At 45.8% G+C, this 25,317-nt stretch overlaps 1 protein-coding gene across 1 annotated transcript; it reads left to right on the forward strand.

Annotated features, from left to right (window-relative positions):
- Positions 1-20,330: 20,330 nt before the first annotated feature.
- Positions 20,331-21,106, forward strand: LOC101002860 (bromodomain and WD repeat-containing protein 1-like). The gene has a single exon (XM_021934296.2). It carries the CDS (start codon positions 20,446-20,448, stop codon positions 20,869-20,871), a length of 426 nt encoding a protein of 141 aa, XP_021789988.1. The 5' UTR covers positions 20,331-20,445; the 3' UTR covers positions 20,872-21,106.
- Positions 21,107-25,317: the final 4,211 nt, after the last annotated feature.

Genomic DNA, 25,317 nt, shown 5'->3' on the forward strand with positions numbered 1-25,317 from the left:
ACCTCCTGGCCTCAAGCAATCCTTTCTCCTCAGCATAGGTAGCTGAGACTATAGGTATACACCACCATGCCCAACTTATTTTTTTTCTTTAATTTTCTGTAGAGACAGGATCTTGCTATGTTGTCCAGGCTGGTCTTGAACTCCAGGCTGGTCTTGAACTCCAGGCTGGTCTTAAACTCAAGCGATCCTCCTGCCTTGGCCTCCGAAAGTGCTGGGATTATAGTCCTAAGCCACAGTGCCTGACCCCAGTACTTCATTTCTTTTTATAGCTGAATAATATTCCATTGTATGGATAGACCACATTTTGTTTATCCATCTGTTGCTGGCCGTTTGAGTTGTTTCCACCTTTTGGCTATTGTAAATAGTGCTGCTATGAACATCCATGATTACTTTCCTTTTTAATATAATTCACTTAGTTGTAAGTTTATATAATTTAATTTTTAATAATAGCTGTGTTTATCAACCGCCTTGCAAAATTCCTGGACATCTAATGATTGACTTGTAGGAGGGGCAGGAGTTGACCCCAGCACACCGATGGTTGTCACCATCTGTACAGCTCTGGGCAGATGACAAAGCCCAGAATTATGAGTCAGCAGGTCGGCATTCTGGGGCCAGTGCAGCGTCTAACTCACTTGTCATTTTGAGCACATCACTCACCGCTCTTGTCTTCTGTCTCGTTTCTAAAATAAGGCTGTTGGGCTCAGTGATGCCTAAGGTTCCTCCCTAGGGGATCTTCTGTCTAATAAGTGGCCGGGTTAGGTCAACAAATGAAATAAGCCCACAGTTACTTACCACCCAGCAGGTCAGAGAATGGTACACTCACTGTTCCTCTGAAGTTGAGCATTGTTGGTTCCATCTCCAAGACACGTTTCCATTGTCATCTCACTACGCTTGCTGTCTTCTCTTCTCAACACTTTTCCTGTCTTCCCCTGCTCCCCCAATTCTTTGGCTATAAATGCTCACTTTTCTTTGTACTGGGAATTAAGCCAATCTTTCTCCACTACTGCAAAACCCCATCACAGCAATCCCTATACCTGTCTTGATAGTCCAGAGTAAAGCTTGCCTCACCGCTTTAACAATTGTCATGAATGATTTTCTTTAACAGACCCCATCCTATGTCCAGGTGATGGGTTCAGACATGAACACATGTCCTAGCAGTTTACAGGTGAGACCTTTGATGAACAAGGTAGAGCAGGCCTTGGTGGGGACTAAGTGGCAGAAGGGAAATAAGTGGGGCATGGCAAGCCTGAAATCACCCAAGAAAAGGAATAGATTAAGCAAAATGAGCAAGTTATGTGTGTGAAGAACCACGTCAGTCTGTAAGCATTTATTGAGCACCTCCTGTGTGCACACAGAGCCCTTAATCAGCCCTGGACCAAGTATTGGGAGGAAAGGAAGGTAATGGAAGGTACAATTCTTTTAGTCGTCGTCGTCGTTTTGAGACGGAGTCTCGCTCTGTCGTCCAGGCTGGAGTGCAGTGGCGCTGCCCTGGCTCACTGCAACCTCCGCTTCTCGGGTTCAAGTGATTCTCCTGCCTCAGGCACGTGCCACCACACCTGGCTAATTTTTGTATTTTAGTAGAGGTGGGGTTTTCGCCATGTTGGCCAGGCTGGTCTCGAACTCCTGACCTCAGGTGATCTGCCCACCTTGGCCTCCCAAAGTACTGGGATTACAGGCAGGAGCCACCACGCCCGGCTGGCAGGTACAATTCTGAGGACCCCAGGGCTCAGTCCCACAAGACTGTCCCCACTGCAGAGGCCGGTTCCATGGGTGTGAGTTCTCGGTTCCAACAGTCCAACTGTAATCCGGACATGGTTGGCTCATCAGGGAAATGCTGTTAATCATCTCTGGGTTTAAAGGGAAGCACTTAGAGCCACTCAAATCAGATTGGAGACACTGAATTTGGAAACTATCCAGTGTCTAACAGGAGGCTAGCCGTCTGATTCCTTAGGGAGCGAATGACCTCAGCAGAGGGTGGATTTTATCGCAGGAAAGGATGAGAGGAGGTGAGGGGGAATGCCTCATTGGAAGTGACACCTAATTACCAGTTTCCCATCCTGTTTTCAGGCCCTGCAAAATAGAGTCCTTCTGGGTATCTGGTCTACCCTTCACCTGCAAATGCAAGACATACATACAAACAGGGTAAATCAGGGCTGTTTCCTCAGCTTAATCACGAGCTCCTGTAAGGGCAGAAAATGACTCTCGCGTTGTGATGCTCCATTTCCCACTCCTGCTTAGTTATTCGGGAGCTGTTGATGGGTGACACTTGCCTCAGAATTGCGGTGACTTTCAATACCCCTAAGTGTAGAATTTAAGGAGGAAGGCCTCTGCACAGAATGATAATCATATTGGGGGGGGGGGATTGCTGCCTGGAAAACAGGTATATATCTTAGATGAGAAAACACCTTACTGAGACTCTCAGAAAAGAACTTGTGAGGGGATAGTTTTTGCTAAAACATACCCATTGTCCGATGATGAAGGAATGGATGAGCAGAAAGGGAAGGAGGTGACTTCTCATCTCATCTGGGATATACATGCCCTCGCTTCAGGGATGAGACGTGTTCCTGGAAAGGTAACTGCAAATTGGAATTTTTATAGCCCGAACCACCTTTTCCATTACTTTCCCTGCAAAAATGAGTCCTCGGAATATTCTTAGGCTCTAGGATGTAATAAAACCGCAGCTAAGGCTCTAGCACATTTTTTCACGTTATCGCTTTTTAGCTGAAACTGACCGTTTTCTTATATTAAAAAAATCACATTCCGAAAAACATGACATAAACTAGCTGGGGTTATTTCTCCGTGTGGTACAATCATTTCAGTGTCAACAACCGTTTACTGGAGAGCCTGTAAGTTTGGGGCACCTGGCTAAGCATTTTCACACAGTATCTCATTTGGCTGCCACCCCAATTCTGTGAGCTAGATATTACCTCCATTTTGGGAGAGGTAATAATAAAGTTTAGGAAAATTGAGGAAGGGATCCCTGTTCATGAAGCAGCAGTGGCAGAGCTGGAATTGAAACTCAGGTTTGAGCAAGTGTGGGCCTGGATACTTCACCTCTACCACAGCTGCCTAATTTAAAGTGTTAAAATAAGAAACGCAAACAACAATAACCCCAACAGTAACAACCTCAGCGATGATCTGAGATAGGACGCGGCCCCAGTTTCTAACAGGTTGCTCTCTCAAGGATCCTTTAAGAAGGTAAGGAAACCAGCTTTTGCCGTTCAGACCTCAGGTCCAAACTCTTTCTGAAATCTGCTGCCCAACATAACAGCTTGGGCAAGACTGAATGGGTGATAAGACAAAGGGACCCAACTACTCCAAAGCCAATCTGGAAGGGACCAGGAGGAGTGTACATCTCTAGCACACATGTGAAGAGTGAAAGAGCCAGCTGCTGAAACTCACAAGAGCCTGAGGGTCCAGGAAGCCCAAGCTAGCACATCCAGATTGACTCTCACATGTGCTTTGCTTTGCTTTTTTTTTTTTTTTTTTTGAGATGGAGTTTAAGCTCTTGTAGCCCAGGCTGGAGTGCAATGGCACTAATCTTGGCTCCACCTGGCCTCCACCTCCTGGGTTCAAAGCGATTCTCCTGCCTCAGCCTCCTGAGTAGCTGGAATTACAGGCACCTGTCACCACACCCAGCTAATTTTTGTATTTTTAGTAGAGACAGGGTTTCTTCATGTTGGCCAGGCTGATCTCAAATTCCTGACCTCAGGTGATCTGCCGGCCTCAGCCTCCCAAAGTGCTGGGATTACAGGCGTGCACCACCACGCCTGGCTAATTTTGTATTTTTAGCAGAGATGGGGTTTCTCCATGTTGGTCAGGCTGGTCTCGAACTCCCGACCTCAGGTGATCTGCTCGCCTCGGCCTCCCAAAGTGCTGGGATTACAGGTATGAGCTACTGTGCCCAGCCCCAAATTTGCTTTTCTAAGGATGCCAGTACTCAGCTGTGTGGTGGTCAGCCTCTAAGATGGCCTCCAATGGTCCCCCCTCCTGGAATTCACACCCGTGTGGAATCCCCTCCCACACTGTGCTAGGGTGTTCCCCATGACCAACAGCGTATGGTATGCCAATTCTGATATTAGGTTACAGAAAGACTGCAACTTCCAGCTTGGCTTCTCTCTCTCTGTCTCTCAAGTCTCTCTGGGGAAAGTCAACTGCCATGTGATGAAGACAGTAAGTCTGTGAGGATGCCCATCTAACAAAGAACTGTGGTCTCCTGTCAACAGTCAACAAGAAACTGAGGCCTCCTCCAAAAGCCACATGAGTGAGCTTGGAAGCTAATTCTCAGTCCTAGCAAACTGCAGCCCCTTCTATTTTTTTTTTTTTTTTTTTTGAGGGCGTAATCTTGCTCTATTTACTTGGGTTAGAGTGCAGTGGCGCGATCTCGGCTCACTGCAAGCTCTGCCTCCCGGGTTCACACCATTCTCCCACCTCAGCCTCCCAAGTAGCTGGGACTACAGGCACCCGCCACCACACCCAGCTAATTTTTGTATCTTTAGTAGAGATGGGGTTTCACCCGTGTTAGCCAGGATGGTCTCGATCTCCTGACCTCGTGATCAGCCGTCTTGGCCTCCCAAAGTGCTGGGATTACAGTGAGCCAGCTGGCCAGCCATAAACACTTCTGATGTCCTGAACATCTTCTCTGGAGAGATCTGGAACCAGAATCATCCAGTGAAGCTCCTACCAGACAGTGGCATGATCTCGGCTCACTGCAACCTCCACCTTCCAGGTACCCCTCCCAGCCTCCTGGCAGTTTGCAGTGCCCACACCACCACACCCGGCTAACTTTGCATTATTTTTAATAGAGATGGGACACTATGTTGGCCAGGCTGGTCTCAAACTCCTGACCTCAGGTGATCCACCTGCCTTGGCCTCCCAAAGTGCTGGGATTACAGGCGTGAGCTAGCACGCCCAGCCACTCCCGGATTCTTGACCCACAAAACCTACGAGATCATAAATGTTTGTGATTTCAAGCTGCTAAACTCTAGTTTCCTTTGTTCTACAGCAATAGCTAATAAAAGTTTGAGCAAACCATTTTCTTTTCTATTGTTGGCATTGAGCCCTTTCTGGCCAGGTGGTGCCCATCCTTGATAATTTCCCTCCTACCTCCAGTTGATTTTACCCTCTCAGCCCCTTTATTTTGAATGACCTCATTAAGGCAAGGAATCTTTTTTTTTTTTTTTTGAGACGGAGTCTCGCTCTGTCGCCCAGGCTGGAGTGCAGTGGCCGGATCTCAGCTCACTGCAAGCTCCGCCTCCTGGGTTTACGCCATTCTCCTGCCTCAGCCTCCCAAGTAGCTGGGACTACAGGCGCCTGCCACCTCGCCCGGCTAGTTTTTTGTATTTTTTAGTAGAGACGGGGTTTCACCGTATTAGCCAGGATGGTCTCGATCTCCTGACCTCGTGATCCGCCCGTCTCGGCCTCCCAAAGTGCTGGGATTACAGGCTTGAACCACCGTGCCCGGCCAAGGCAAGGAATCTTAACTGAGGACCACTGCATACAGTAAGCGTGCAATTAGCCATTGCGTGACTGCAGGAGATAGTAGTTTCCACGAGTGGTGCCCCCTGGAGGTGTACGGTATATAACCTGCACAGTTCTATGTGGCAGTCCAGCCAGCAATATACCTGAAAAAGTGTCCAACGCCAGGTTTTCCTGCTGGACACAGCAAATGGGGCAATTCCTCCAAAGATCACAGACAAGAGAGGTAGTGGAAGGTGGTTAGTTTTCACGGGGGCTGGCTGACCCGTTGTGAGGTTGCAGGCAAAGCCCATGAGTTTGGGTCATTTTCTTTCTTCCCGACTCAGGAAAGAACCTGCAGGGCATGATGGGGTGGTGGTGGATGAGCCTGGACCCTGGAGTTGGACCCATGGTCCAACTGTCTGTGTATTCACCGGGTGACTCCTCACATAAGTTCGCACTCAGGAAGCCATGGAATCTAGGAATCTAGCCCTCAGATTCCTCAGCTGTCAAATGGGAATCATAATAACGCCCCCAGAGAGTGGCTGAAGGACACGGTAAGCTCACACACATATTATACCGACGTCAGTGTCTGACAGTGAAACAACAGATGAGGTCTTGCTATATTACCCAGGCTGGTCTTGAACTCCTGGCCTCAAGTGATCCTCCCACCCAAGCCTCCCAAAGGGCTGGGATTATAAGTGTAAGGCACTGTGCCCACCCCAACAGCAATTTTTATTCTGTTTCATTTCCCCACAAAGCGAACCTCACACTCTGCTTATTCCAGAGTGGAGGATCATTAAGGATTTCTTGAATGAATTAAATAAGAGGCTCCATCTCTCCAAGAGGGAGACAGTCCTATCTTCTAGTCCTGGGTAAATCAACAACCAACAACAACAATCCTAATAAGAAAGGCACATCCTTAACTGAACAGTACAAAGCATACAGTACCATTTGAGCCATTTGCCCTCACAAGCCTTCAGTCATTTTTTTTTAGACTGGAGAAATTTCAGAAGAAACTTCATCCGTTAGCAAAACACAGGCACAGAGGCAGCAGCTGTGCGGTTCCGGATGTCCTTCAAGGGCTCTGCTGCAGGATAACTCTAACCTGAAGATGCACAGGCAAACATTGAGTCAATAACTCAAGCCTGACTTAACTTGCATCAAGCTGCCGAGCGCGCAGAAGCTATAAACAGCCCTGCCTGGATGGACAGCCCTTCCTTTGTCGCCGGGATTGGGTCTGAGAGGCTCCCAGTTGGAGAGAAAATGCCAGCCTGTTTCTTCTCTGGCTTAAGGACACAGTCAGATCAACCGCTGACGTCAGAGGAGAATTCCCTCCCCCCAGTTATCCGGCCCAAAAGGTCATGCCAGGTAATGGGACACAGAGCAGAGCAATGCTGGCGTGGTCCAGGGGAGCTGCCTTGCCTGGGCCTGCACTCTAAGGCTGAGCAAAGATTTTAAAAGAAGAGAAAACAGGGCCGGGCGCGGTGGCTCAAGCCTGTAATCCCAGCACTTTGGGAGGCCGAGACGGGCGGATCATGAGGTCAGGAGTTCGAGACCATCCTGGCTAACACGGTGAAACCCCGTCTCTACTAAAAAATACAAAAAAAACACTAGCCGGGCGAGGTGGCGGGCGCCTGTAGTCCCAGCTACTCGGGAGGCTGAGGCAGGAGAATGGTGTAAACCCGGGAGGCGGAGCTTGCAGTGAGCTGAGATCCGGCCAGTGCACTCCAGCCTGGGCGAGAGAGCAAGACTCCGTCTCAAAAAAAAAAAGAAGAGAAAACAGCCTGACTCTATTATCCATTCGTGGAAAAAGAAGCTCAGATCAAAGATAAACAAAACCCACCAACCAAACAGTAGTCAAAAAGGCTGAGCATGGTAGCTCAGGCCTGTAATCCCAGCGCTTTGGGAGGCTGAGGTGGGGAGATTGCTTGAGGACAGAAGTTCGAGACCAGACCGGGTAACCTAGCAAGAGCTCCATCTCTACAAAAAAATTAAAAATTTGCCTCGTGAGGTGGTGTGCACCTGTAGTCCCAGCTACTCGGGAGGCTGAGGCAGGAAGATCACCTGAGCCCAGGCAGTTGAGGTTGCGGTGAGCCATGATCGCTCTGCTGCACTCCAGCCTGGGTGACAGAGTGAAAGAAACTGCCGGGCGCGGTGGCTCAAGCCTGTAATCCCAGCACTTTGGGAGGCCGAGACGGGTGGATCACGAGGTCAGGAGATCGAGACCATCCTGGCTAACACGATGAAACCCCGTCTCTACTAAAAAATACAAAAAACTAGCCGGGCGATGTGGTGGACGCCTGTAGTCCCAGCTACTCGGGAGGCTGAGGCAGGAGAATGGCGTGAACCCGGCAGGCGGAGCTTGCAGTGAGCTGAGATCCGGCCACTGCACTCCAGCCTGGGCAACAGAGCGAGACTCCGTCTCAAAAAAAAAAAAAAAAAAAGAAACTGTCTCAAAAAACAAAAACAAAAACAAAATCACCCTGACCTTCCTCCTCCCGAGTCTCTGAGGCTGGTGCTAACTGATCTGTAGGTGGACGGTGGGCGATTGTTCTAGCGATGGCTCTGGGCCTCCTGGAAGGAAATCCTGCTGAGTGACCCACAGGGAGAAACACAATGATCCTGCACTGCAAGTGAAGAGGGTCCTACTACAGACCAATGAAATGACTGCTGACTGCACTCAGAGAGGGCAGCTACTCCATAGGGCGCAAACAGAAAGCCCATCGGCCCCTTGACCACTCCTTTCTGAGCCCCCAGGCCTCCCCTGCCCCATCGGACCCACCACCCACCCTCCTCCCAAGGCCTCTCCTCTTCATGCCACTCACGGGCACCAGGTGCTGATGGGGCCGCCGGCTCTGGGTTCTGAGTCGGGGACATCACTGCAAGCAGGTAGGTATGAAACAGGGCAGACTGCTAGCAGACAGGGAGAGAGCTGAAGGATGGGGTCACTTTGGGTGGGATGGTGACGTGAGGAGAAGAAAGCGGTTCTGGGATGGAGGGAGAGCAGTGGGGCTCCTTCAGACAGATGACCAGGGAAGGCCCTTCGGAGGAGGTGACATGTGAGCAGAGAAGACCTGGCTGACTGAGGGAGCCGGGCCCACAAAAAGTAGCACGTTCTAGGTAGAGGCAGGGCTCGCTACCCATTAACAGGGCCCAACGCAAAACTAAATGTGAGGCCCCACTCAAAAATTATGAGGAATTTCAGGATGGCGAGGCAGAGTGTTCAGGGTCCATGCCCGAGAGGCAGGCCCTGGTAGAAGGAACCATAAGTCCTGTAGCCCTAAGCCTTGGAAAGTTCCAGAATTCGAAAGGAGGCCAGTGTGTTCTGGAAGGCAGAAGGCATGAGAGGCTGTCAGAGGGCTGTGCAGGAGATATCTGTGGGGCACGCTGTAGTAGCCCCTGAGACCGGTAAGCTGGGAAACCACTGGGGGAGCTTTGCATGAGGGATGGGCTTGATAGAATTAATTTTTTTCTTATTTATTTATTTTTTACAAAAGAGAAGGGGTCTTGCTATGTTGGCCAGGTTGGTCTTCAACTCTTGGCCTCAAGCAGTCCTCATGCCTTGGCCTCCCAAAGTGCTAGGATTACAGATGTGAGCCGCTGCACCTGGCCAGGATTAATTTTTATTGTTTGTTTTTTTTTTTTCCCTGAGACACAGTCTTGCTCTGGCTGTGTGCAGAAAGAGCCGGGCTGAAGTTCAGTGGCGCGATCTTGGCTCACTGCAACCTCCACCTCCCAGGTTCAAGCAATTCTCCTGCCTCAGCCTCCCAAGTAGCTGAGAGTAGCACGCACCACCATGCCCAGCTAATTTTCGTATTTTTAGTAGAGACAGGGTTTCACCATGTTGGCCAGGATGGTCTCGATTTCTTGACCTCGTGATCCGCCTGCCTCGGACTCCCAAAGTGCTGGGATTATAGGCGTGAGCCACCATGCCCGGCCCAGAATTAATATTTTTTAAGGAACCCAGCTAGCTGCTGGGTGAGGCTGGTGTGGAGTGGGGGTCTGAGGAGAAGCAGGGAGTCAGACTAGAAGGCCGGGAGGATGGTGGCTCAGGCCCAGCGATGACCTAAATTGCCCAGGGCCAGCTCCTGACAGCCGGCTGAGTGTCGTGGCTCATGACCCCGCCTCTGTCTGAAGTTTCCACTCCCCTGGCACCGTTAGGACACTCACTTGCACCATCAGGTCCATCCTTCAACCCTACTTCAGTGACACCTGGCCTCACTCCTACCTATGCCCCCACTGGCACCCACCTCCCCAGCTGCCTCTGGGAAGTCCTTAGCATTCCTGGTGTCCCCACAGAGTGCCCGGCTCGTCTCGACACTGAGCAGCCTGGTATGTGCTCGAAAACTTGCTGCCCAGTGAGTGAATGCATTTATTACTTCATATTAGAGGAAACAGGGCTCTGCTCCAACCAGGCAAATCTCAACCTAGGCCCTGACCTGAAAAAGAAGAATTCTATTTCCAAACGCCCAGCGCATTTCCCTCTCATTAGATTTAAAAAAAAAAAAAAGTCAAAAAAGAAAGAGAAGAAGCTGGCCTCCGAGGCTGTGGCACTCAAATTGCAGCCTTTGACTATTGTTTACGCTATATTTGTCCTGTCTCCAGGCATCATGCTGGGGGACAGAAAGGAAAATGCCAAACCATTTCTTCCTGGCCTGGCACCTATGGCGGAATGTTACCCTGCTGCCGTCTCGTGGCCAGGACAGTCACTGCAAATGTCCCAGAGTGATCATTTCCAGAGACTGCAGGAAGAACAGACTGGTTTTGATGGCAAACGATTTAGCCAGGAGAGGTCCAGGCTGAGGACCTCTTGGGCTGGTGGCCTCCAGTAACCTGGGCTGTTATTTATGCTGGGTGGTCTTACAGTCCTAGAATTGCCAACTGCACAGTCCCTGGATGACAGCTCCCCTGGACAGACGACTTGCAGCCCTGGCTGAGGCCAGAAACACTGAGCCTTTACAAATCTTTTTATGGTTCCTCCACAGGACTGTTTTATTTACCTGCTGTGCAGATGAGGCCTAAGAAAAACCCAGACCAAACGTATAATTTGGAGCTAAGTACATGATGGATGCCCAGAGATGTAAAATTAGCCGAGTAAACTTAATACTGGGGCATTATGCTTGCTTTCCAGCGCCTGAATGTCTGTTAGGGACGCATCACTTGGGAACAGCTCTTGATAAAATAAGCAGACTCTATTCTCCCTGGAAATTAAAAAAAAAAAAAAAAAAGATCCACTCTGACGGGGACCAGTTGTCTCAGATGTCCTCCAACCAAGTCAGGGAGGAGAGCTTATTGTCTGTGCACACTCACGTCCAATGTATGGGATCATTTGGTGGTTTGCACAAATGAAACTGAGATTGGGGGTGATTTTCAACACGTAACTATGTATTCACTATTTTATTTTGTTGTCGTTGAGATGGAGTTTCACTCTTGTCGCCCAGGCTAGAGTGCAATGGCATGATCTCAGCTCACTGCAACCTTCGCCTCCTGGGTTCAAGCGATTCTCCTGCCTCAGCCTCGGGATTACAGGCACCCGCCACCACGCCCAACTAATTTTTGTATTTTTAGTAGAGACAGGGTTTCGCCATGTTGGTCAGACTGGTCTTGAACTCCAGACCTCAGGGGATCCGCCCACCTCGGCCTTCCAAAGTGCTGGGATTACAGGCGTGAGCCATGACACCCTTCACTATTTTATAAGCACATCCCGCTTAGCTTGCACAACCAGAGATCCCCACCTTCCGGAAGGATGAATGATAGGTGGGGTGGGGTGGGTGATGAAGGGGTGTGTCCCCCAGCACCTACTGTGAGTTCATGATAGGAGACTGCAGAAATTCATGTTAATAGCTCACACGTGAGGGAACTTTCACCCTTACATTTTTTACACGTGTTATTTCATTTGATCCTTACAACAATTTCATGAGGTAGATATTATCACCTCCATTCACTAAATGGAGAGCCTGAGGCTTAGAGTGCTGACATGGCTTGCCTATGATCAGGCGGGAGGAAGTGACTGCAGAGGATTCGAACTGCAGGATGGATAATCAAATACTCAGCACTGTTTTCATCCAGACTAGGGGTAGTCAACCAGGTGTTACACCTCTGATCTCATCATCTGTTGAAATTGTAGGGAGCCAATCAATAGCACTCTTTTTTTGTTTTTTGAGACAGAGTCTTGCTCTGTCACCCAGGCTGGAGTGCTGTGGTGCCATGTCAGCTCACTGCACCCTCCGCCTCCCGGGTTCAAGTGATTCTCCTGCCTCAGCCTCCTGTGTAGCTGGGACTACAGGTGCCCACCACCACGCCCGGCAAATTTTTTGTAGTTGTAATAGAGACAGGGTCTCACTGTGTTAGCCAGGATAGTCTCGATCTCCTGACCTCGTGATCCGCCCACCTCAGCCTCCCAAAGTGCTAGGATTACAGACATGAGCCAGTGTGCCCAGCAATAACGCCCTTTAATCCCCTTCAGAGTACAGCAACAATTGAGACATGGACTGTATTAGTTATCTGTAACAAAGGATCCCAAAATTTAGCAGCTTCAAGCCACAGTAAATATGTATTGTCTCACAGTTTCTGAGAGTCAGGAATCTGAGAGTGGATGTGTTGGGTGATGAGAGGGGAGGGACTCTTAGGAGGTTGCAGTGAAGAGATCAGCCAGGGCTACAGTCAGCTCAAAGCTCAATTGAGGCCGGAAGAGTTTATTTATTTATTTATTTATTTTGGAGACGGAGTCTTGCTCTGTTGCCCAGGCTGGAGTGCCGTGGTGCGATCTCAGCTCACTGCAAGCTCCGCCTCCCGGGTTCACACCATTCTCCTGCCTCAGCCTCCCGGGTAGCTGGGACTACAGGCGCCCACCACCACGCCCGGCTAATTTTTTGCATTTTTAGTAGAGACGGGGTTTCACTGTGTTAGCCAGGATGGTCTCAATCTCCTGACCTCGTGATCTGCCTGCCTCGGCCTCCCAAAGTGCTGGGATTACAGGCGTGAGCCCCCACGCCCAGCCCAGAAGACTTGACTTTAAGCTCGCTCATTTTCCTGTCAGCAGAAGGCCTCTTCCTTGCCATGTGGTTTTCTCTCTGGGAACACTCATGACATAGGTGCAGGCTTCCCCGAAGCAAATGATGAGAGAAGGAGAGGTGGAGAGAGAGACAGAACCCAGCAGTGACATACTATCATTTTTGCCATATGCTAATGATCACGTAGACCACGCTTCATACAGTGTGGCACTATGCAAGGGCATGAGTACCAGGAGCCTGGAATTACCGGGCACCATCTTGGAGGTTGCCTACCACATGGACAGAAAAGTTGGCAAGATAGAGAACACAATGATGGCTTTAAAACTGAAATAGTTGCATCAAAGGAAGTGGCATAAGCTGTGTGGGAACAGGGGCTTCTTAGTACTTCATCTCTGAAGTAGAGACACTTAGCCACCTGGCCACAGGTAGGGCTGGAAAACCAAAGCCTGTCCTGCAGGAGCACAGCAGCCAGGTGAGGCTTAAGGCATGGAGCAGTAGAGAACCCCCACTGAGGACCAGACACTCTGCAAAGAGAATGCGCTGAGCTGGGAAGGCTCGGCAACGTCTCCCAATGGCCAAACCCAGGTCATGCCTCTCCTCTCCCAGAAGGCTGGCAATGCTTTTTTGGAAGACATGCCCAACATGAACATATGGCCAGTAAATGGATTTCTCCCTCTACCATCCCTGGCCCAATCCACTCTCTTCCACCACGGACTGCTGCATCCGATGGATGTTTTATGGACCCCTGTGAGCAAGGTCTGTTTCTCATTGATGTGGGTGTCCCCAGAATCTATCATGGTGCATGACATGTGCCATCTTCCTCCTTCCCCTCTTCCATCATTGAGTGCCTCGCATGTGCTAGGCAGTGTACTAATTCCTTCACAGGAATGATCTCATTCGATCACCATCACCCTCTGTTGTGTGGCAGGTACCAGTACTATCCCCATTCAGTGGATAAGTCAGCATCAGAGAAGTTAATGTGCCGATGGTCACAAGTTAGCAGGTGGCACAGGTGGGATCTGGTACCAGCCAGTCTGACTCCACTGCCACGCTCTTAAACTCCATGCCAGAGAGGCTGTTCAGTAAATATTTGTTAAAATAGATTCATTCAAAAATAACCATTGACTTAAAAAAGGAAAGAAAATCTAAGCAAGTAAAATTGTTGGACCATAGCAAGTTCTAGACAGAAGCTAATCCCCACAGTTCTTTCTCCAGGTCCCAAGAATGAACTTAAAATGGAAAAGAAGGACATCTTGCAAATAAATCATTAGTTTCCAAAAGGCAAAAGCATGAGCCAGGAAACCACTTCATTTTCAGCATAGACCCTCTTCTCATTCCCATATACTTCTGTAGATGCTGCTTCCATGATTAAAAGAAGGGCTACTGATGAGACCTTAGCAAGCAGGAGGAGGTGAGAGCCTTACTCCCCTAAATCCGCACCAGAAGTTCAGCACGATGGTCAGTGCTGATGGCTTTTTGGCTCTGAGCACCGGGAAATGGGGATGGGTTTATACTCCACTTTCCAAGAAACACAATTTCAGAGTTTGTTTATGAGACAAACAAATGAAAGGCCAAGAGCCAGGCTGCTCAGGGCATTAGCGCCTCCACTCAACTTGTTGACTTGTCTGGAAGCAACAACTCATTTGCTGGTATGCAGTGGTGCCTGGCCTGCTGCTTAGCTGCTCCCCACAACCCCACCCACTCATCTGATTATGTCAACTCATGTCACAGTTCCCACACCAGAGCAGACCAACTGCCACGTGTACACCAACTATGAGTAAGGCATAAGGCAAAGTTTCACGGGGACACAAGGTCTCATGGGGAGACATGAGGAGATAAGATTTCATGAAAATACAGGCCAGGCATGGTAGCTCACGCCTGTAATCTCAGCACTTTGGGAGGCAGAGGTGCGTGGATCATGAGGTCAGGAGTTCGAGACCAGCCTGGCAGCTCAACATGGTGGAACCCCATCTCTACTAAACATACAAAAATTAGCTGGGCGTGGTGGCATGTGCCTGCAATCCCAGCTACTCAAGGCTGAGACAAGAGGAGTGCTTGAACCCAGGAGGCAGAAGAGGTTGCAGTGAGTGAGATCTTACCATTGACACTCAGCATGGGTGACAAGAGCAAGCCTCCATCTCAAAAAAAAAAAAAAAAAAAGATTTCATGAAAATACAAGGTCACATGGGGAGACATGGGGAGACAAGGTCCTGTGGGGATACATGGATACATGGGCAGACAAGGTCACGTGAAGATATATGAGGAGCCAAGGTCTCATAGGGAGACTTGAGAAGACAAAGGTCATGCAGGGAGACATGAGGACATAAGGTCATGTTAGGAGACAAGGTTTCATAAGGACACACAAGTGTACAAGGGCACAAGGGGCGAAATGGTGTCTTAGTTCATTTTGTGCTGCTAAAACAGAACACTTGAGACTGCTTAACTTATAAAAAACAGACATTTATTTTCTCACGGTTCTAGAATCTGGGAAGTCCAAGATCAAGGTGCGGGCATCTGGCGGCTGCTGTCCAAAGGGCAGAATGCAGTGTCCTCACAAGGTGGAGGGTGGAAGGGCAAGAGAGAGTGAAAGAGCAAACTCCCCTTTTCAAGTATTTAAAACGGCATTCATTTATTCACAAGAACAGAGCCCTCATGACCTAAACACCTTCCACCAAGTGCTGTCTTCCAACATTGTTGTATTGGGGATTAAGTTTCTAACAAGAGAATCTGGGGGGACACATTTAAACCACAGCACATGGGGAGATAAGGTTTCATGAAGAGATATGGGGAGGCAAGGTCACGGGGGAGACAGAGGAGAAAGGGAGCACTTCCCCTATAGGGACTGGATTTGGGTTTTCATTTGTCCTCCGTCTAGGAGCTTGCTTCAGTCTTGGGGTGAATTGGGGTGCAGGGCACATGACAAAGGGATGATTAGCAGGAGGCAGGCTGAGAGGCACTGGCCACAATGCTTTCTTTCATCACTCAGAGAAGGGAGGGGGCACTGGGGCTGGACTGCAAAGGGAAGTTTTGACCAAGGACATGGAGCCTGGGAATTGGGAAGATACAGACCAGTGTTTCCCAGCCCCCATTCTCATATGACTTTTGCAATAGTTGATGACAACCTGTACTATTTTTTATTTAACAATTTATTTAAATTGTATCTTTTTTTTTTTTTTTTTTTTTTTTTTTTGAGGCAGAGTCTCACTCTGGCACCCAGGCTGGAGTGCAGCAGCAAGATCTCAGTTCACTGCAGTCTCTGTCTCCTGAGCTCAAGCGATCCTCCCACCTTAGCCTCCAGAGTAGCTGGGACCACAGGCACACACCACCACATCCAGTTAATTTTTGTATTTTTGTAGAGACGAGGTTTTGCCATGTTGCCCAGGCTGGTCTCAAACTCCTGGGCTCAAGCTATCTACCTACCTTAGCCTCCTGAAGTGCTGGGATTACAGGTGTGAGCCAACATGCCCAGCCCATTTATATCTGTATATACATATATACATATATAAACATATACATATATACACATATACATCTATACACATATGTATGTATATACATATACACATCTATATACACATGTATGCATATATACACATATACGTATATGTGTATATATACACATGTACATACATATATGTATATATACACACATATACGTATATGTATATAAATGGGCCAGGCATTAAATTAGTTTGTACATATATATATTACTTCCTCTTTAAAGGAAACTTCCTATCTCTATAGTAAATGGAAAACCAGTATCACTTGCCATAATAGAATGAAACCATAGGATAAAGATAATGCAAACAAAACAATTGTATTACATTCTAGCTGGATACTGTTGCTGGTGTAGTCTCTGACTCTTAACAGGTGTTAAAGAGGTGTTTAAGACATAACAACACATAATTCACACAAGAACACATAATTCAGACTTTCTCCTTGATATGATCCAAAGATTAAAAATGAACTGAATTTCTTTTCAAGAAGTATGGCATATCAGTTCCTCTGAAGGCTCCTCCTCTGTAATATAACTAGGTCTTAAGAAAATTACAATAAACATAGTTTTATGCACTGCTAGGCTTATATGAAAATAAAGGCTCTCTAAGGTGGGTGGGGGGATGGGAGAATACTAAATTGACAGTAGATTGGGAACAGTCACCAAATGTAACCAGAGGAGACAGTGTGAGTACCAGCCCTGGAATCCGCACACTAAGCCTAGAGCTCTCTGTGAGATGGGGAAGCTAAATCTGAGACTCTTGCCTTAAGCCCTGATTCTTTCAAGGGAGCTTAAATGTATCCAGTGTGGTAACAGCCTCTGGCTCTTGAAAAAAGCAAACACAAATTCTCTCTGCAATAAAGCATCACCAATCTATGCTCCCAGGATCCCTACAGATTATGTTCAACCAATTAAAAAAACACACACACAATAAAAAAATTCACAATAAAAAAAATTACCAAACACGCCAGGAAACAAGCTTCGCTGAGTGAGATCAACAGAATTATCTAAATACAGATTTAGAATCATATGAATTTCTGTTACTGGAACTGTCAGATACAAAATATAAAGTATGAAGTGTTTACAGAAAAAAAAATATGTAACTAAAAACTGAACAAAGACCAAGAGACCATAAAAATTGATCAGGCAGATTGGAAAGAAACCACATAGAACTTTTAGAATTGAAAACTATAATCATTGAAACTCAATATACTTGTTAAGCATCAAATTAGAGAGAGATGAGTAAACTAAGAGACAGATCTGAAGAAATTATCCAGAAGGCAAAACAGAGACAAGGAGATGGAAAATATGAAAGATAAGGAAATTCCAATGAGAAAGCATTATACACACCACATTAAATTAGTTAATATATGTAAACACTCAGAATAGTGCCTGGCAATTAGTATCAACAAAGCCAAATGTTGGTTCTTTGAGAAAATCAGGTGTTGGTTCTTCTGATGATAACAATTTAAAAACCTCTGGCAAGAGGAATGGAGAGAAATAAAAAAGACATTGCCCAAATAAACAAGATCTGGCATTAGCTGAGACAAAAAGATAAGCATATACTATAAACATTAGGGTAATACATTGGAAAATATAGATGAAATAGACAAGATAGTAGAAAATGTCATTTACCAAAACTGACTAAAGGGAAAATAGAAAATTTGAACCATCATATAAACATTAAAGAAATTGAAGGTTGAATTAATAGTTAAAATTTGACTGAAAGTGCATATACCAATCCCAGGGATATTCACAATGGAATTCTAACAAACTTTCAAAGAACAGATTATTGGAGGAAACATTCCCCAATTTATTCTATAAGGCAAATAAAACTTTGATATTAATGCCAAGTAAGAATAATGCTAAAAAAGAAAATTGGCCGGATGCAGTAGGTCACATCTGTAATCCCAACACTTTGGGAAGCAGAGGTGGGAGTATCACTTGAAGCCAGGCATTCCAGACCAGCTTGGGCAACACAGTGAGACCTTCATCTCTAGGGGAAAAAATAAAAAATTCTGAGCATGGTGGCACACTCCTGTAGTCCTAGCCTGGGAAGTTGAGGTTGCAGGGAGCCAAGATTATGCCACTCTACTCTAGCCTGGGTGACAAAGCGAGACCCTGCCTCCAAAAAAAAAAAAAAAAAAAAAGAGTTTAGCAAAGTGGCTGCAAATAAGAGCTGAGGCAGGCAGATCACGAGGTCAGGAGTTCGAGACCAGCCTGGCCAACATAGTGAAACCCTGTCTCTACTAAAAATACAAAACAAAATAGCTGGGTGTAGTGGCATGTGCCTGTAATCCCAGCTACTCGGGAGGCTGAGGCAGGGGAATTGCTTAAACTTAGGAGACAGAGGTTGCCGTGAGCTGAGATTACGCCATTGCACTTCAGCCTGGGTGACACAGCAAGGCTCTGTCTCAGGGGGAAAAAAAGAAAATCAATATACAAACATCAATTGTATTTTTATACACAGGAAACAAATGGAAATATTATTTTTGCCTAATCCCACATCAAGACTTACGATGAAATTATGGTAAGTAAAACAATATGATATTGATGCAGTTACAGACATAATAATCAATGCAACCAGACTAGACCCCCAATTATTTGCAAACCTAATACATGAAGGGGAGATATATCAATTCCATGAGTAAAGGATGTACTATGGAACTAATCTTGAGATAACTGGTTAGCCACCTGGGGTGGGGATGGGGGTGATTGAACCCTTACCTCACACCACATACAAAATCAATTTTGAGTGGATTAACAACTTAAAAGTAGGACATAAAAATGTAAAACTTCGGAATAAAATATGAAATAATATTTTTATGACCTAGAGATAAGGTAAGAGTTTTTTACATGACTTAAAAGAAAAACTTGGCACTTTGAGCTACATTAAAATTAACAATTTCTGTTCATCAAAAGATGCCATAAAGAAAATGAAAAACAAGTCATAAATTGGGGTATATTTGCATACACATAACCACAAATAAGTGGCAGCATATAAAGAATATAGATATGTATTAAATTTTGACAAATCAATAATAAAAAGACAACCTAGGAACAAAATGGACAAAAGATATGAGCAGACCTTTCAAAGAGAAAATGCATATGGTGGATAAACATATGGAACAATAACCAATCTCATTAGTAGCTATACTAATTTGCATTTAGCATCCAAATGAGCTGTACTATTTTACACCCTCTAGGTCTGCATTGTGCAGCAATCAAGCTCACAGACTCTGGAGCCAAATCCCGGCTCCTCCATGGACTTGGGAAGGTAGCAACATCTCCATACATGCCTCAGTTTTCTCTATGGTAAAAGGAACATTAACCCAGCAAAATCTGATTGAAAGTTGGCTACCATTATTCCCCCAGCTCCTGCTTCCATTCTGTCAACTTCAAATAGTGCTACCTAATATCTTAAACAATTGGATTTTTTGGACTTCATTTATAGGATTATGGCAGGATTTAGCTGTGATAACTAATTCATAAGTATTGTATGAAAATTAATATATAATGAAACTGTGTCACAGTCATTCTCTACCCCAGTGGGCTTCAAATTTTTATTTTGCTTACATATATTTAAAAATAATCTTGAAAAATTATATGCCCTCTCTGCACACTTTAAAACTTAGATTAAAATTCCTCAGCATGGCCAGGTGCGGTGGCTCACGCCTGTAATCCCAGCACTTTGGGAGGCCAAGGCAGGTGGATCAAAAGGTCAGGAGTTGGAGACCAGCCTGGTCAATATGGTGAAACCCCATCTCTACTAAAACTACAAAAAAATTAGTCAGGAGTGGTGGCAGGCACCTGTAGTCCCAGCTAATCGGGAGGCTGAGGCAGGAGAATAGCTTGAATAGGTTGTAGTGAACTGAGATCATGCCTCCAGACTAAGCGATCATTGCACTCCAGACTAGGCGAGAGAGCAAGACTCCGTCTCCAAAAAAAAAAAAAAATTCCTCAGCACAAGTTCTAATAGCTGCACAAGATACAACTTTACCCCCAGCATAGTGTAAATGTTGACCTTTTAAAATAAATGATTACATTACTCTTTTAAATGCACCCAACAGAATCTGAAAATCTGCAATTAGTTGCCCTTCCATATTCATTTAAAAAATCATATATGATGAAAAAAATCTTTTTGTTTGTTTGTTTCTTTTTTTTTGAGACGAAGTCTAGCTCTGTCGCCCAGGTTGGAGTGCGGTGTCTCGATCTTGGCTCACTGCAACCACTGCCTCCCGGGTTCAAGCGATTCTTCTGCCTCAGCCTCCTGAGTAGCTGAGACTACAGGCGCCCGTCACCACGCCCAGCTAATTTTTTTGTATTTTTAGTACAGACGGGGTTTCACCATGTTGATCAGCCTGGTCTCGAACTCCTGACCTCGTGGTCCGCCCGCCTCAGCCTCCCAAAGTGGTAGGATTACAGGCATGAGCCACCGAGCCCGGCCAAAAAAAATCTTATGTTGATGACACTATTATGTGTCTCTGCAACAAAAGTATAGCTAAAAATGGAAATGGAAGGCCGCAGTGGCGCCCGCCTGAGGAGAGGAACGCCAGCCCGGTCAGACCTCGGCGGGGCCTGCAAGCTTCGCTGGATCACTCGCTCCCGCCTCCCGCCCGGTGCCCGGCCATGGCAGAACCCTTGTCCGCCCAGCGCCCAGTGCCTCTCGCGGACTCGGGGCTGTGCTTCCTCATGGCCCGGTACCTATCGGCGGGCTCGTGTAGGAGAGCGGCCCAGGTGCTGGTGCAGGAGCTGGAGCAATGCCAGTTGCTGCGGAAGAGGTTGGACTGGGAGGGCAACGAGCACAACAGGAACCACGAGGAATTCGTCTTGTCCAGTAAGCATGTGGCTCCTGATCATCTATTGCAAATCTGCCAAGCGCATCGGTCCTATGTTGGATAAAGAAATTCCGGCTGGGTGCGGCGGCTGACGCCTGTAATCCCAGCACTTTGGGAGGCTGAGGCGGGTGGATCACCTGAAGTCGGGAGTTCGAGACCAGCCTGACCAACATGTTAAACATATTCAACATTTAGTACATTTTTTGGTACTAAAAATACAAAAAAATAGACGGGCGTGGTGCCACTTGCCTGTAATCCTAGCTACTCGGAAAGCTGAGACAGGAGAATCACTTGAACCCTGGAGGAAGAGGTTGTGGTGAGCCAAGATTGAGATCACGCCATTGCACTCCAGCCTGAGCAACAAGAGCCAAACAACGTCTCCAAAAGAAGAGGAAACAGAAAAAAAAAAAAAAAAAGAAATTCCACCCCGTATTTCAAGAGTCGCTTCTTTGTTTGGTGCAGGAAGGCAGTCTTTGCTACTTACAGCAAAACGTGACTTAATTTGAAGAACTGTTCTGCTTTGTATTAATAGCTTAATAATGATTATAATTGTGAAATAATGTAAGCATTGTGGAAAAAAGGTGATAATGTAACTATAAATCATGCAGTATACTGTAAAATTCTCTGCATTTAGCATAGAACATTGAATTTTATTACATAAGTGTTTAACGGGCCGTTCCGTAGTAAAAAGTTGACAAAGACGTAGGTGTTAAGCTAAAAAGCTTGAATTTATTCTAAGATGTGTTTGAGGTTTTATCAATGTGAGTTCTAAATTTTCCATTTTGTAGCTCACTCATAACTTCATTGAATGTAATTGTATGTGTCTAAAAAACTCTTTAAATGCTAGAAGTATTTCATTTGATACTTGGATTCTGAAAGCCCTTTGTTATAAAGGGAAACGATTTTTCTTTTGCAAAGTTATGTGCTAGCAAAATGTTTGAAATTGCTATTCTTTTTCTGTTAGCTTGGTATATATGATTTAGACTAAGTATATGTATGTGATATAGTCTATGCGTACCTGTGGCTAAACTGCTAATGGGAACAGATGGTTGGGTCTTCTGATGCTGAGCATACATCAAGTTCACCCCATGATTATTTTTTATTACAAGTCATTGCTGACGTGATGCTACCTCTTGGATGCACCACCAATATAAAACTTAACTGAGGCCAGGCACGGTAGCTCATGCCTGTAATCCTAGCACTTTGGGAGGCCGAGACCGGCGAATCACGAGGTCAGGAGATCGAGACCATCCTGGCCAACACGGTGAAACCCCGTCTCTACTAAATATACAAAAAATTAGCTGGGCGTGGTGGCGGGCGCCTGTAGTCCCAGCTACTCGGGAGGCTGAGGCAGGAGAATGGTGTGAACCCGGGAGGCGGAGCCTGCAGTGAGCCGAGCTTGTGCCACTGCACTCCAGCCTGGGGGACAGGGCGAGACTCTGTATCAAAGAAAAAAAAAAGCTTAACTGAGAAAGAACAACCCTTCCTCTCGGTTCCATGCCAGGCTGGTTTGTTAGCTTTAGTTGTTTCTTAGTGCTCTAGCCATGCCGCCCTGTGGCACTCATCAGGACACTGTTTATATTCTTCCTATTCACTTTGTAATTATTCTATTTTAGCTGGTTCTATGGTTGCAGTTATTTGGTAGCCTGTTTTCCTTTGTTTTCTGTACTTGTGCGAAGCTCCACGTCATTGTTTTGTGATGAGCAGTGATTTAGAGCTGGCAGATCTTGGAAGGGACTTCAGCAAGCTGCCCTAGGGTAGGGACCATATTCTCTATTTGTTTTGTACTAGTGCTACAGAAGGATGCCTTGTAACTGCTCTGTGGTCACAGTAGTGGTAATGAATCCATTCATGTAAAATACAACAACAGCTGTTAGTTTGGGGAACCCGAGGCTCAGTAGAGGTTTAGTATGATACCTTTCCTCTCTTCTCTGAGTTGTGAAGGAACTAATTTCTGGCACAGTGTGACTTCTTCAAACCTATGTTCTGCTGTTATCTCCTATAAAGGAGAGCAGACTTTTTTTTTTTAATTTTAAGTGCATTGCTGGTTGGTCAAGCAGGGGTAGACTTTGAATTAGTGTCCAGACTTACAGATCCTGCATGTGTGCTGTCCAGTAGAGGATTTTCTGTGACCCTAAAACAAAGAGAAAGCTGTATAATTTATCACTACTTCCTAAAGAGAGAGACTAAAGTCATGGCAGTATTGGCCAAATTAATTTTAAAACTGAACGAGCCATGAATTTTCATAGAAATCAAAGAAATTAAATTTTTCCTTATCAAATCTTCCATTTTTGAGAAGTTGGATCAGTTGTAAGACCTTTTATTTTTAACACTGTATGGTATAATTCTGCGTTGAAAACATAAACACTTATGGCTGGGCGCAGTGGCTCACGCCTGTAATCCCCGCACTTTGGGAGGCCAAGGTGGACGGATCACTGGAGGTCAGGAGTTCGAGACCAGCCTGACCAACAAGGAGAAACCCCATCTCTACTAAAAATACAAACTTAGCCAGGGGTGGTGGTGCATGCCTTTAATCCAGCTACTTGGAAGGTTGAGGCAGGAGAATCGCTTGAACCCAGGAGGCGGAGGTTGCGGTGAGCCGAGATTGCGCCATTGCACTCCAGCCTGGGCGACAAGATCAAAACTCTATCTCAAAAAATAATTAAAAAAAAAAAAATACTTACTTGGCATGAAATGGGACTTGGAATCAAAAGATCTGGTTTTCTGGTCCATCTTTACCAATCATTTGCTGTGGATCTCTCTAAAGTTCCTGGAACCTCTGAGCCTCAGTCACCTCACTTGTAAATTGGCAAAAATACCTACCTCACAGAGTTGTTGTGAGGATCCAGTGAGCTAATGTACGCTGAAAGCACTTCGTGAATTGTAAAGTGCTACACAAATGTTAGTTGTCCTTGCTGCTGTATCTGAGATGTCTTAATTCTTTTTTTCCTTCAGAAATAGTCTAATAAACCTCCAGGGCTTTTCTGTTACAGTATATTAGTCGGTAAAATGTTGACTAAACAAATTCGTTACAATATTAAAAAATGGAAATGAACAGTTTTTAATTGTCTAAGTTAAATTTTTTCTGGATTGAACTACTGCAATTTTTTTTTTTTTTTTTTTTTTTTGAGACGGAGTTTCACTCTTGTTGCCCAGGCTGGAGTACAATAGTGCAATCTCAGCTCACCGCAACCTCCACCTCCTGGGTTCAAGAGTTTCTCCTGCCTCAGCCTCCTGAGTAGCTGGGATTACAGGCACGCACCACCACGCCCGGCTAATTTTGTATTTTTAGTAGAGACAGGATTTCTCCATGTTGGCCAGGCTGGTCTTGAACTCCTGACCTCAGGTGATCCGCCCACTTTGGCCTCCCAAAGTGCTGGGATTACAGGCATGAGCCACCAAGCCCAGTCAAACTATTATAGTATTATACAATTGATACACACTGATATAAATATTACCAATTTTAATAAATAATATCAATTTTAATAAATAACTAAATATACTCTTATTATTTATGCTAATAAATAATAATAAAGCAAAAATAATAAAAGTAAAATCTTATTGGACATGTAGCACTTAATGAGATGAGTATCTCTTCCAATTAACTCATACCCATGGATGTCTATTACTCATTGCTAGAATAAGATAGGAGTCGATATTAATTTATTCCAATTTTAAAGTTTGTATAACTGTAAGTTTGAGGAACCATGTTCACATAAATACAAATATTGGAATAAAGGGAATGCTGTTATCTCACTTCCTTGAACTCATGAATTTATCAAAGATAAATTATTTATTAAAGATTAGGGCTGGGCGCGGTGGCTCATGCCTGTAATCCCAGCACTTTGGGAGGCCGAGGCTGGCGGATCACGAGGTCAGGAAATCGAGACCATCCTGGCTAATATGGTGAAACCCAGTCTCTACTAAAAATACAAAAAAATTAGCTGGGCGTGGTGGCGGGCGCCTGTAGTTCCAGCTACTCGGGAGGCTGAGGTAGGAGAATGGCGTGAACCCGAGAGGTGGAGCTTGCAGTGAGCTGAGATCATGCCACTGCACTCTAGCCAGGGCGACAGAGCGAGCCTCCATCTCAAAATAAATAAATAAATAAAATAAATAAAAAATTTAAAAAAAGATTAGATGGTGATCAATCGTTAAATGACAAGTTAATGATGACAATTGGATTAAATTTTCTTGGAGAAAAAAAGAATTGGAAACATTTTGGTTTGCAAAAAGACATATCTCTGAGTCATTTGAGTTATTTTCAGTTTCTGGAAAGCAAACCAAAAGGCCCAGCGGTCCTCTTTGATCCTCAGGGAATACACGTTGAGATTCTCCAGTAGATGTCTGAAACCTTGAATGAACCTCTGTACAGCCAGCTCCCCTTAGCTATGGGTTCTGCACCCATGGATTCAACCAACTGAGGATTGACACTATTTGGGCTGGGCTCGAGGCGGCTCACTCCTGTAATCCCAGCACTTTGTGGGGCTGAGAAGGGCGGATCCCTTGAGCT

Source organism: Papio anubis, chromosome 1 (assembly GCF_008728515.1).
Source record: "Papio anubis isolate 15944 chromosome 1, Panubis1.0, whole genome shotgun sequence".
NCBI lineage: Eukaryota > Metazoa > Chordata > Mammalia > Primates > Cercopithecidae > Papio > Papio anubis.

Excerpts from the sequence above, each read along its gene's own strand:
- LOC101002860 (XM_021934296.2), top strand. The coding sequence starts at position 20,446 with ATGTGTCTCTGCAACAAAAGTATAGCTAAAAATGGAAATGGAAGGCCG.